At 39.3% G+C, this 13824-nt stretch overlaps 1 protein-coding gene across 2 annotated transcripts in view; it reads left to right on the forward strand.

Annotated features, from left to right (window-relative positions):
* The first annotated feature begins 3083 nt into the window (after positions 1–3083).
* RIC1 (RIC1 homolog, RAB6A GEF complex partner 1) overlaps positions 3084–13824 on the forward strand; it is a 48189-nt gene continuing 37448 nt past the window's right edge. For both annotated transcript variants that reach the window (XM_042826784.1, XM_042826785.1), the window contains exons 1-2: positions 3084–3237; positions 11789–11896. In XM_042826784.1, the coding sequence (XP_042682718.1) occupies positions 3097–3237; positions 11789–11896 (249 nt within the window). In that variant the 5' untranslated portion in view covers positions 3084–3096. The remainder of the gene's footprint in view (positions 3238–11788; positions 11897–13824) is intronic.

Here is a 13824-nt window from a genome sequence, read left to right on the forward strand (position 1 = left end):
GTGTAGGCAGGTGAAAGCAAGTCTTATCTTCAGCTGTATGAACTTGATGACGATTGACAACTGGAACTCTGTGTATGAAGGGCTTTCACAATTGTATCCAGCCTTGTTATCATAGTCTCTTCGCTACATTCTGTCCCTGTGACTGGAAGCCACTGCCAGATCTGTTGAAGGATCTCTCAGCTTGATCATCGGCATGCTTGTCATTACCACACATCTTTTGCCTCTCAGGGTAGTCTGACTTACGTTTCTATACCACAATACCAAGAAATAGGTTTATGTTGTTGTACTCAAACAGCGTATGAATCAAAAAAGTCTACTATCTTGCTACGAAGTTACTGCACTAGGCATTTAAATATGCTCTTGATTCAGACCATAACTGTATACAAAAAATGACACAGTTTGGATCATATCTTTCTCATTTTGATAATAACAATTCTAGGTAAAATATCATATGATTTGTGTTGGAGAGCTTCCCATCATTATTTCTGTCTCTGCGGCACCTCATGTCTTTCCACAGTTAAAGCAACAACAGTAACAATGTAAATATGACAAAGCATTAGTCTTCCTTTCTGCACACTGCCACTGTTCCACTGCAGTCACTTTGATAGCAGTAGTTTTCCCTCATTAACATTACTCTCAGCATACTACCCAGCATTACTCACCTGAAACAGTATGACCTGGAAGCACGTTTGCTTGTTATGCATACATGTGTTGTAACACCATAGTTAAGGGAGCCACATGGAACTGAAAACATCTTTTATGATTTTTTTTCCCCATGGATTTTGATAAATTTATCAGCACTTCTATTAAGTAAGGCTGAACAAATGTGAATAATCCAGAAGAAACATTATTCTAAAAGTCATATTTCTACTTCAGGATATATTTCATGGTATTTATTTCCTATATGAGGATTAGAAAGTGTTTTAATAATCAGGATACTACTATACTCCCAAAAATTAATTTACTAATTTAGAACACTCGTTATCAGTAAAGCAGGCCAAAACAGGTTCAGAGAAGAGCCTATAGCAAAGACAATGCATGTAGCAGATGTGCTGACTGGCATCTGTCTGATGGTAGGGTATCTGATGGTAAGGCTTTTCCAAGATGCATGTTCAGAAAACTAAGGTAAAAATATCTTGATGTTCTGCTGCCATATATATAGGTATATTTCCAAGATATATTTCTATGTTTTAGAACATAAAACTGATTTCAGCTGAAATATGGTACTTGTATAGGAACAAAACATGTTTATTACCAGAAGAGGTGTTAGGATAGAACAGACTTTAACTGTAGGAAGAGGCCACGTTCTTTGAATGGAACTAGGTAATACACATACAACTTGATTTTTCTGCAGACACCACAGTTCAAATTAATTCCTGTAACAAGGACAGAGAAAACTATTTATTAAGTTTCCCTGAGTTTAAAATATTTGAAGCCGTGTCTTTTCAACTCATGTGCTGGCCTTGGAATGGCACAGACACATGCTGAAAATTCTTTTATCTTTTCCATCCCCTGCCCTCAAGAGATCAGTCTCACTCACTACATCCAACAGTGTACCTGAGGCTTAGACAATTTTCCCTTCTCACTAAATGCTTCTCATCTCTGTCTGTGAAAAAAGCACTTCAACAATTTTGGAAACAAGTCTAGAGAATAGGCATTGGGGGGAAAAATAGCCTAAAAAGTTTAGGGTTTTTTGGGATGAATGCATTTTTTTTTTATCCATCGTTCATCGCCTGATGGAAGAAATGCTAGTACTAGCATCTGACAGAAACTTGGTGCCAAAAGCACACTGTTGCACACACCGCAAGTGTGATTCTTCTTGCACCTGCATTCCTTGTGTCCAAAAGAGCTTCAATGCCACTATCTGTACTAGTAACTCACCCAGATCTCTTAATCAAGATAAAAAAGCCTTCTCTGGTGCTTTGCTGCTAGTAAATCTATTCATTTCCTGTATGGCAGGCTTGTTGCAAAGAGGCCCATTTTGAGTGAAATCTCTAGTGGGACAGCATCCCGACACACAGCCAGGCTGCAAAGAACTACAGTTCAAGTATGCAGCCGTGTCTCCACGTGGCAGGTAAGGAAGATGAAACTAAGGCACCGTTTTTGGGTCTGATGGTTCACAGCATCATAGGAAAACCCGAACTGGAGAGGACACCCAACGATGGAGTCCAGCTTCTGGCTCCATACAGAATACTCGAAATTCAAACCCTACGCCTGAGAGCACTGTCCAAACACTCCTTGAACTCCGGCAGTTCTGCCACGCGACCACTAGAAAGCACGCCCTATGCCCATCGCCCTCTGGCGAAGAGCCCCTGCTTAAGCCCCACCTCGAACACAACACCCCGCCACCCCCCGCGGCCCTGCCACTGACACCCGTCACATGCGCATGCGTTGTCCACCACCCATCCGGGGAAGAGCGCCACGCACCGCCGCGCATGCGTACAACGCCCGCCCCATACCCTTCACCCGGCACACTCCCCTCCCCGCACCTACGGCGGAGAGCCTCGACACGGCGCCCCCGGAGCTGTGGGGGCGGAGCCGCCTCCGCCTCTGACGTCATTTCCGCGCGGCCCCGTGGCCGCGGCCAATGGGGGCTTCCGCGGCCGGCCCCGCCCTCGCCTCTTCCCCCTTCCTCCGCCGCGGGGCCGCCGTTGCGCTCGGGGCTGTGGTGGTGGGACCGGAGCGGGGGCGGGGAGATGGCGGCGGAGGCCCGAGCGGCGGCCACCACAGAGACATCCAGAGCGGGCGGGAGAGGCACTCGCGGGTGGGAGGAGCCGCCGCGGCTGCCGCCGGCGCGCGCTCAGCTGTGACCGCTCGCCTCTCTCAGGCCGCGGCCCGCCGGACGCACGTCCCCTCCTCGCGCTCTCCGCCTCCGCCGCGGCGCCGATCCTATTCCCACCGCCTCCGCGCGGCAACGACGCCGGCTCGAGGTCGGCCGGGAGCCCTCGGCTGCCCTTCTCCTGGGCGGCGGTGGGGATTATGCGCTGGCTGCCCCGGGCCCTGCGGCGCTCCGAGCCCCTGGTCCCGAGGCCGTCGCGCGGGCGGGGAGCGCTCCCCGCCTAGGCCCAGCGAGCGGGCGGCCGGGAAGCCGCAGCCATGTACTTCCTCAGCGGCTGGCCGAAGCGGCTGCTGTGCCCGCTGGAGCGCCTGGAGCCGCCTCTGCACATCCAGACGGACCCCCGGAGGGCCTTCTTCGTAGTGCTGTCGTCCTCGCAGCTCAGCATCTGGTACTGTAGGGTGAGTGTCCCGGCTGTGTGCGATCCGTCCTGCTCCAGAGGGGCCGTTGCGATTGGGATCGGAGCTCGCGAAGCCTTGAGCTACTTGTGAGTCGCTACTGTGGGCCGGTGTTGTGCAGCTTGTTTGTTTGCTGCTGGCAGAGCAGTGTCAGGAAAACACGAAATCCGTCTGCTTGGACTGCTCCGCATATTCCCCGAGATGAGACTCGGAACCAACTTTCTTTTGTTTCTCATTTTTTATTTTGGCTCACAGGTGTGACATAGAGGCTGCTTGTGGGACTGTTACTGCAAACAGTCCTTCGTGTCTTTTGTGTGCATATGTTACATGTTCTATATAAAAGAGCCTGTAAGCATTAAGAAAACCAGCAACGAAGGATGTGGGTTTTTTTCACAAAGCAAAACTGTCTGTGACGACTATTTATGTAATCCAGAACTCCACAAACTTTGCTTGATGAGAGTTTAACTGTTTTGTGACCCTGAGAACAGGAATTGCAATGGCTTTTAGTTGGAAGTTGCTGCTTTAGCAGTGTCGTTTGAAACTGCACATGATTGGTATTAAATACTTCGCTTTAAATTAGCTTTGATAATGTTGTTAGCAAAAAATGCTGCATGCCAGTTTGATTTGGTGCAGCATTACAAAGCAGTTGTGATATTGACTTTAAATTTTGATGCTGGATATTTTAAAATTCTGCCTAAGTAAGATCTCTGCCTGTCCATAAGTATGTCTGATTCCAGGTAATTTTCTGAGTTCATTTCAGATTTCAGAGAAAAGTAAAAATCCAATTTTAGAAAGCTGTTTTAGAGCCGCGTCAAACAACAAGTCATAGTCTTAAAATCTTGCTTGAAGTTATGCTGAGATTTCATCACTCCGTGTTGTGCTCTGCCTGTCTATTAATTAGTTCCTGGGCAGGGTGCCCATGCTGTATTTTAACTTTCATATGTATTGCATCAGGGAGTATCAACCCAGTACCTGTGCCATGTGAACTTCATCATGTGGCCTGTGGTCCCTTTGATTTGTGCTGTGTAGTGTAGAAGAAGTATGCAGTCTGCTAGCTTTTGCTGGTTGTTAAATGTCTTGCTATAGCTGTCAACAAAACATAATTGGTGGCCTTTTCTGGGAACATAGGTAAATGAGAACAGGTGTGTAGAATGCTTCACAGGTTATATCCTATTGTCCAGAAGGCAGTTTATTTTACGGTCTGTTCACAGGGGCTGCGTAAATTACCTGTGTTCGTTACCTGACAAGTTTGGACTTGTGTTGGAATGCTGAACAGTGTGTAGCTGACAGAAAGAAAGACGGAAGGGTAGAGGAATGTACTTGTTGCAGGAAAGTTTGAGCAAACTTACAGATCATGAAAAATTTATTAGTGCATTAAGTTCCTGTATGTAATGGTTTATTTTGATGCTGATTTTGCCAGACTTGATTTTAGACTACAAAAAAATTACATTGTCACCTGTAAGACAGAGATGAATGTTGAGCATTTTTTTAAGAGACTTCATTGCATTGTGAAGCGTATTTATTGCAAGTGTTTTTTTTTTGTTTGTTTGTTTTTTTAAGGGAAGAAGTCGTATGTTTAGCTGTTCTGAAATAAGCTAAAATTTTAGCATTCTAGAAAATGTTATCATTAGGCAGAAGTATCTTCTTTAGAACAAAGCTACTTTTTAGTCAGATTGGACTAATTCAGTTTTATGGAGTGGAAAAGCCTTCAGGCTGATGTACTTGTTAAAGCTTAACACTATCTCAAATATATATGGAAGGCTTTGTGTGAGAATGAGGTGATGAGGCTGGTGAAACTGTTCTGAGATTTTCAAGAATGAGAGGCCCTTTTAAATACTTCCAGGCTTGTGAACTTACATTGAGTGATGTGTTTTTTTTCAAGTGTAGTGGTAATGTTTAAAGGTCCTTTTTATCTACTGTGTATTAGGACCTAACAATAGGGAAAATCTGTCTGAAACTGTGGATTGGTTCTGGGGTTGGAAACCATATAGATATTAAGGTTAGAAACTGAGTTAAATGACATGGGTAAAAATGTGCCAAATTATCTTGATGCCTTTGAGTAAAAAAATTCCTAGACCTGCTTAACTTGTCTTGTAGAGAGAGTTTAGGTTGTAGATACAAAGACCACTAATAAGTGATGAATTTATTTCATTACTTGCTGAGCGCGCTCACCCCATGTATGTATATTTGTTTATAAATTGTATGTGTGTGTTACTGTACTTATTTGTATGTTATAAAACATACACAAAATAGAAATTAAGGAATGTAAAGATAAACTAAAAGGATAGTTTCTTTCTTTTAATTCTTTATTTTAATTTTTATTAAAAGTTTAAAAAAAAAAAAAAAAAAAAAGTTTTCTTCTTGTTACCCAGTGGATTCTCTTGCATGTGCCCTAGTTTGAAGACAGCTGATCTAAGTGTTTTTCTTGAATATTTAATAAGAAATTTATGGTCACAGTACATTCACTGTCATTGAAAGCCAGTGAACCTGTTTTCATTGACAGCATTGGAAAGCTTGTTTGACTATTCTGCTAATGTTAGGTATTTGGATGTTTAAAACACGAAACTGCAGTTCTAGAAAGAAACTGTCTGAAGTACTAAAAAGAGGTAATTTATTAACCAGGGAACTGAAAGTGTGCTTTCCTGAGGCTGCTGTGCAATTTGGAGAGTTGTCATCTTCACTGCTTAGACTTGTATTTTTGTGGCTACTGTTGGATTTATGGGGCCAGGCAACTTCAACAAGTGGAAACTTGCTTTTCCCTGCTCATGGAGGGGTGAGAGGAGCATTGTTCTTAGCTCATTGAGAGTGTTACTCCTTTAGTAACTTTTTATTTTAGATCAGTTTGGTTATCTCATAAAACAAGAACTCGAGGCAGTTTAGCAAATTCAGTTATTCTCCAGATATTGAGTGAAGATGTGTGCAGGTGGAGAATATGTGACAAAGGCATGGATTTTTCCGCTGCGAACGTTGAAGAGTAAAACAAGAATAGAGTCTGGTGACGTAGTTGCACGTATAAATATAGTCTTGTGTTTCCTTTCTTTGATCTTAACAGACTGATGGCAATGACAGAAATAAATACCAGCCTTAAATATTTAATGAAAACCTTTGCACGTTGTCATACTGTCTGGTATGACTCTGCCTTTCTTTACCAGTTTGACAAGCTCTCTGGAGTCTATTCATGTTTGGGAAAATACTATAATTGCCTAGATGTTTACCAGCTTACAGTTTATGTCTACCCATGTTTTTAAACTTTTCTTTTTGTGATATTCTGATGTTGAATAAGATCACTGAACTGCAAGCTTATGGGATAGCATGCATGTCAGAATCCTAGATTGCTGAGTAATCTATCTCTATTCTAAATGCTAACTTTCTCTATATTCAAGACATTCTTCATGCACTTTTCAGTCTCTCATTGGTTCTCTGTTAGAAGTGATCTTTGTAACCTGGAGTTTTGGCATGCTATAGAAGGAGTTGCTTGTGACACCAGTGCTTATAGGAACTGTGATGTGTGAAAAGATGTGTGTGTGTAAAATGCCATTGTTACTGTATTATTTTTTTTAATTATTATAGGTGACTGTTAAAAGAAAAAAAAACAACTGATTGTTTCCACTGTGCTTCTAGGATTAGGCTTTCATAGTGATGTATTATCTCAGAACTCTAAGGAGAATAGCTTGCTGAGTACTGTAGTATGCTTCTTTTTCTAGGTAGGATTAGATACAACGTCTCTTGCATTTTTATTTGAAATTTTGTTGGAATATGGAGGTCAGATATGTTGATAACGACATGTGGTTACACATTGTAAACAATGTGGCACAAATGGCATCAGTGCAAGCTGAATATCTTGCTTCTTCTCTTGTGGTTTGTGGGGTTTTTTCGGTTGTTTTTTCTTTTTTCTTTTGTTTCTTTTTTCTTTTTTTTCTTTTTTTTTTTTTTTTTTTTTTTTTTTTTATTTATACATAGTGGTTTATTCTCTGGGATTCTGACTTCTCAGAGATACCTATTGGGGACTGCTCTGAAAAGGCCATTTATTTTTTGCATTTTATTGAGTGACAGCTGTTCGTTGTTTCCATTATAAGGTTATTTATTACTTACGTTAAATAAAAAAAAAAACAAACAGAAATACCTTCGGGACTGATGAACTCGTCATATGAAATGTAAAGTTCTCATGTTAATATTAACATGCCTTTTTGGTTTGTCCTCTATTAATATCAAATAGATGACCCCTCAAATCATTGCAAAATTATTTACCTGAAGAAAATAGCATCTTTGTTTTGAGCTCTGAGTTTCCAAGCAGTTGCACGTAAAATTGTTTGTCTACCTATGATCAGGTATTATGTTAGAGGTTTTGTAAACTTGCTTTTCATCCCAGAGACCCGTTTTTTCATAATTGATACTCAAGCACTTGATAATTGAGGGGACTGGGAAACAGCAAAGAGCACAGCCTTTTTTACTGGCAGTGTTTTTGGGCAGTACACTGACTGAAAACTTCTGCTTGGGAGAGGCAGTGATTGCCAGCAGCTAGGCAGTTCCGCAGCACTTTGATTTTTCTACTTCCACAGCAGCTTCTGTGAAGTAGAAAGAAAGTATTTGGAGTTGTTCATGTTGCATTATTTCTTGGACGGATACGCTGCTGATTTTAAACTTTCTTTTTTAAGAACAATATTGTGATAGTCAGCATTACTTTGAGATCCTTCTGCAACCATCTTATACTTACATTACTTACAAAATAGCTTTTCACGGTCTGTGTTTACATCTCTTTCTCCCCCCTCTATTTAAGCATCTATTACTTAATAAACCTGCTAAGATTCAACCTTCAAAGCGGAGTGGAAGCTGTCTGACAGCATACACTGCTCAGTGTCACCAGCCCTTCGTTCTGTTTCTTTCAGCCTGCCGCTTAAATTTTAAGCACATCAGAATAGTTAATTTGGTTTCCATCTTGTGCCTACATCCTAATACAGAATTGAAAATTTTATTTTGAGACAAAACAAACATTTGTGTTTCTGAAAGTAATGGCCTCCTAATTCTGAGTGATGTAAAATTTTTATGTCTAAGATAATAAGATGTTAGAGGAGGGGAATGTAAGAGTTTCAACAGTTAACTGTGGCCAGAGAGCAAAAAGATGTGGATCACAGCTGAACTTCTTGGTTGTGTGTAGGATAAGTAAAATATCCGGAACTCTGCAAAGCCTTTAGGCATTTGGGCAGAAATGATCTCTTTCTATGCAACTTCATCACTGTTTTTAAAGAGTTCCTTTAACTTCTTGTCGTAGGCAAGCATTCGGGCATAAATGCTTGACAGTGAAGTTGTTACCCTTGCTTAGGATACAGTGTTGCTATTGGCTTTTAACTCAGCTGTCCTACCTAATTCATTGCTCTGTGTAAAAATCGTGACTCTGCTGGCGCCTTACTGGAACGTCTGCAATCCTCAGAGAGTGTTACTTCTCAATTTTGTTAATTTTTTGGGTGCCTATAAATGGCAATGTTCCTGTTTTGTTCTTTCTGCCTTTGTTCAAGTCAGTTCTCAGTGAGAGAGCAACTGAAGATGAAGGATCGTTAACAGGTTTCAGTATTTGAATCTACGCATGCTGTTAGGTTTTTAATTCTCAAGCTTAGTCCAGTAGTTTTATGTTGTATTTGCTGGCCTATTTAACATGTTGAATGTGCTTTACACGTGGTTTGCCGCTAACCCGCAGCAGTCAAACCACAGTATCCAAATTAAGGAAAACTTATGCTTTCATTACATTACATTCTGTCAAACAGCCAGTGACTCTACCTCTCTCCAGTTAGCTAATGTATCATATTATTTTGAAGCCTTTGAACACCTCAATAAAAGCAGGTACTTGATCCTCTGAGAGTTGCTGTTCAAGTCTGTATGACTTGTGCTATTTAAAGGTGGCCAGTTCACATTTAAGAGTCTGTTCAGTGTGTCTTCACTTCACATGGTGGAATGCCTGTGTTTGGAGAAGTAAACCTATAATGTCTCATGTCTAGTTTGCTGAGAGATTTTTATGTACGGCCAGTATATTTTGATAGACCTCTTCATTAAAAATTAATTCATATGATCCAATGTTATGAGGTTGTTTGCAAAAAGAAAGGAAGTGGGAAAGATGGTAAAACTCTTTGTTAAAGTTAAATAAAACTATTGATTTCAAATAACTTTCACTGAGTGTTTGTTGTGGTGTCCATCTTTCTCAGTTAGAAGTCCAAGGGAGCTCTTACTAAACAATGTTACAACTAGTAATGAAATTGAAGTCAGTTTTAAAGCAGGTAGTTGAATTGAATGTCTTCGTCTGTGGAGCTGGCTTTATACAGTAAGGGTTTTATAGGTAGTGCAGTTTTTCTGTTTCTGTACTAGTCATCCAAAATGTTTCATTTCTTTTTTAATTAAAAAAATTTTTTTTTAATGTTAGAAAGTATTGAGCACAGAAGATTCAGAGTTTGAGACCTGTGGAAAGGGTTCTTGTGAGATAGGCAAAGTAACTGAGTGGTGGATAAGAAAGGAAGGAGATGTGGTATATTTAACTGTGGGAACAGGAAGTTGTATTTTATTTATCTCTTTTTTATTACAGGAACGCTAGAGAATTAACTTAATCTTTGGTGGATAATATTACTGTGCATTTTTTAATGATTCCCCTCACTTTTTCCGTTTTATCTATTTTTGTATCTTTTGAGCATCCTCCCTCACTGTTCAATTCAAAAGCAAGTGCTGACTTAGGGATTCTGCTTTTGCTTGACTTGATATTCTTTACTGAGAGCAAAATATACTGTACTAAAATGCTAGACTTTCTTTGTTATGGATTGAGAAATGGCTTCTCATCTATTCAGGGAAGCTTCTGCTAGCTTTAAGTTGCAGTTTGTGTGAAAGAATCATTACTAGTTTCACAGGAAATCTTCAGTTCTTCTTTTCTTAAGAACTGAGCATGGTCGTGCTCAAACGAATGTATATGCACGTATTTCTCTGTCTTCTTTCTTTGGAGGGCAGCAAACAAGGGAATACCTGTCTAAGCTGAAAGCTACTATTAGTCCAAGAATTAGAAAAGTGAAAACAGGTCTTAAGTTTAGAGAGGAAGACTGTTTCTAAGCCTGGAAGCAAAAAGAGGTAGTCTTTCATTAGGATTTTATGTCAGCTCTAAACTGTTTTCAAGAAAAGGAATGAAGACTGTGCTTTTGGTAGCTTTGTCTGAGCCTCATGACACTGGAAGTCATGATCTGGTACCCAGGAATAAAGGTAGAAATGGGCACTTCCCTTCGTATGCAAAATCACTTCAACAAACTACAGAAGTTGTTTGTCTGCATCGTTTCTTGTGACCTTTTCTTGAAGAGATGTGAAAAAAATTTTCTGGATATCATCTATTTAGTACAGTGGTCCATCTGTTTAGCAGAAACAGTATTAGTAGACGGCACCAAATCTTTTATGAAAAATTTTTCATTCTGGCTAATTTGACAGTCCGTTTCATTATATGAGCCTATTAGAAGTGTTTCATTTTTTTTCTTTTCTCATTTTAATTTCAGTCCCTTGTCTTCTGTTCTCGGAAATAACTTTTTTTGCTTGCTTGCTTTCATCTGAAATCCAGGAAGAAAAGTCTCTAACTGCAGTGTGGTGTTAGAAAGCAGCATTCCTTTATTCCTCATGGTACCGGAAGACTTGACAAACAGGAACATTCTCTCAGAGTTCAGGTTCTACGTAAAAACCGTGAAGGCATACATCTGCATACGTTAGCATGCATATTCTTTTTCAAGAACTCATTAGTATATGCTAATGTCCCTCTGGGCATGCGTGGTTGCATTGGGGGTAGTCCTATGCCCACTTTATACCCATTTTTCCACCATTGACTTAATTACTTAAACTTTTCACAGAATCACAGAATTGTAGGGGTTGGAAGGGACCTCCAGAGATCATCGAGTCCAACCCCCCTGCCAAAGCAGGTTCCCTACAGGTCGCACAGGTCGGCATCCAGGCAGGTCTTGAACATCTCCAGAGAAGGAGACTCCACCACCTCCCTGGGCAGCCTGTTCCAGTGACCTTTTGGTTGACCTTTAGCTGTTTTTCCCCAGTTTGGCAAATTTCTGTTTCATGCCATCATGAGCAACTTCCAAAACAATATATGTGAAAATCTGAGGAAGGCTTCCTTGCACCTTGTGAAATGCAAAGATAAGTAGTCTGTTATGACTCCAGTGCTTCATATGAAGCAGAATTAGAAGAAAACAAGGCTGCTGACACCAAGTAAAGTTGAAATTAAAAGTTTTAGAATTAGCACTGATTGATTCCTTTTGCTAAACTAATGTATTGGTCCTTAAACTAATATACTGATCCCTAAACGAACCAACCTATATTATTGTCTTTTATTTGAAAGTGAGATGAAGAACATTAATGTGGTATGGCTTCAGTTTAAGTTTTTTTCAAAAGCACCATTGTATCATGCATTGTCAAATACTCATTTTTTAAACTTTTCTTTTTGAGAGAAACATGTTGTAAGGAAAGGTAATTTTTTACATTCCCAGTTCTTCTAGACAAACAATGTAATTGTTATTGTGTTCCTTTTTTTTTCCTTCAGCCCAGTGTATTAATTGTGAGCTACAAGGAACTATCAAAAGCAGCTTCTCAGTTTGGACCTTATAAGCAAGCAGAATGGCGGCCTGACAGCTCCATGATAGCTGTTTCAGTAAGTAGAGTTTTTATATTCTTATTGTCGTTAAATCATTTGTAAGAAGAGTTTTGTATTACCAATTTCCTTGCAGAAATCTGGAATTTATATACACAACAAATTATTTATCTTGCATGAGTAGTAAGGGATAGTGGTAACAAGGGGGATACTAGAAACTTTCTTTAGTAGTTCTAGTGCTTTTTTTCTCTGAAGAATGAGTTATAGTTCGTTATTAAAATGTTTAGATGTATTTGCTAGAGGTTGTGCAGTACCTCAATATTTTTGTGATCTGAAGAATAAAGATGTGAGTGAAGGAAATAATTAAGGAGTTAGGCAACATAAGCACGTCTGGCTTTATAAATAGTATTTATGGATTTTTCAGAAAGGTGAGTCTTAAATGGATGAAAAGTTGAACTCATGTTTTGCATGTGGGGAAAAATGTATTTAGTGGTGTTTCATAGCTGGTGCTATGCTCACAGCAGTTCACTGGAGTGTTTGAGCTCCAATATTTAGAAAAAAGATGGAGGTGTAAGACACAGTAAAAACAGACATTTTGAATGTCAGTATGTGATGCAGTAATACAGTGATTCGGAATACAGTATGTGATTCTTGCAGCTTTGGGCCAGATCTTATATTACAAACTGGTTTAAAATTAGTTGTATATTTTTTCATAGCTTTTAAAGTCAAGTTTGTTGGATTTCCTTGTGAAAAACTGCGAAAGATTGAAGTCATTAAAATTACCCATCAGAAGGTGGGAATATGGAATCTCAAATTGTGTAGTAATTTGTCTTGTTTGGTATGGTGATTTCACCTCCTAATATAAACCATCTTCTATACTTAAAGTGGGCCTTGTAGCATCTTTTAAACCAGTCACACATTCTGTCATAGTGGAAAATACTAGATGGTTGATAAAATTGTTCTTGCCTCTAATAAAATTCCTAAGATCCCATTTTTGTATGTAACACTGGGATATTCTTTTCTTGATAAGTTACCTTACAATGTTTAAACCATTTAAAAAGATCAATTGAAATCAATGCAGTAATATGTTACTCTAATATTTCTGTTTGCATCAGATTATATTTTCAGGTTATAAATGATCGTATTTATCTACAGTAGCAAAAAATTTAAAATTTTTTACATTTTAAAATTTAAAATGTAAATTTTATCATGAACTAATAATTCTTTGATTTTATAACCCAGAATATAATCACAAGTAAACTACTTAAGCATGTTACAATGTAGGAATTCATAAGCGATGTAGTTTGTTATATTGAATTAATTTGTCTGTTATTTCTATGATGTTGAGATCCATTTACTCAAGACCTTATGGTTCAACAAACGTTGAGGCTATTTTTATTTTTTTCTATTTGGTTACTGGACTTCCAAGTTATTTTTTGCAGTTAAATGCATAATTTTCAATTTTGGGGATAATGTCAGATTGTATATGCACATATTGCAAACTTAGGTTTCACAAAGTAGAATTTAAAATGGCCAAACAGGGAGGGGGGAATCAATTTGTAGCATCTGTGTGGGGTAATTACTGTTCGCACTGAAGGCAAATTTAGATCTGGCACGTAAGGCTTTATAATATCTCTGGTAGGCTTAAACCACCTTCTGCTATATTAAGTTCTCACGCTTGTTGTTCTCTGGAAATTCTAGCATTTATACTACTACTATCTTCTTGTGTTAAACTGTTGGTACATTTGTAAACTACTGTCCTGCTTTGGGCTATCATATTCACCATTGCTGTTCATTTTTGGTAGAGTTTGTTCTTGCTTCTTTTTTTTTATCCCCTAGTATTTTGCAGGTTCTTTTCTTATATTACTGTGCTAATAATTTTTTTTCCAGTATTGCTGAGCTTAGATTAGTATGTACTACCATGACAACTGAACCTAGCCAATAAATGAACTTGCATCAGTACGGTTCAATGCAGAGAAAAATATTGG

This window comes from Centrocercus urophasianus, unplaced genomic scaffold (genome assembly GCF_019232065.1).
Source record: "Centrocercus urophasianus isolate 14NV4802_14NV808 unplaced genomic scaffold, USGS_Curo_1.0 seq_27, whole genome shotgun sequence".
NCBI lineage: Eukaryota > Metazoa > Chordata > Aves > Galliformes > Phasianidae > Centrocercus > Centrocercus urophasianus.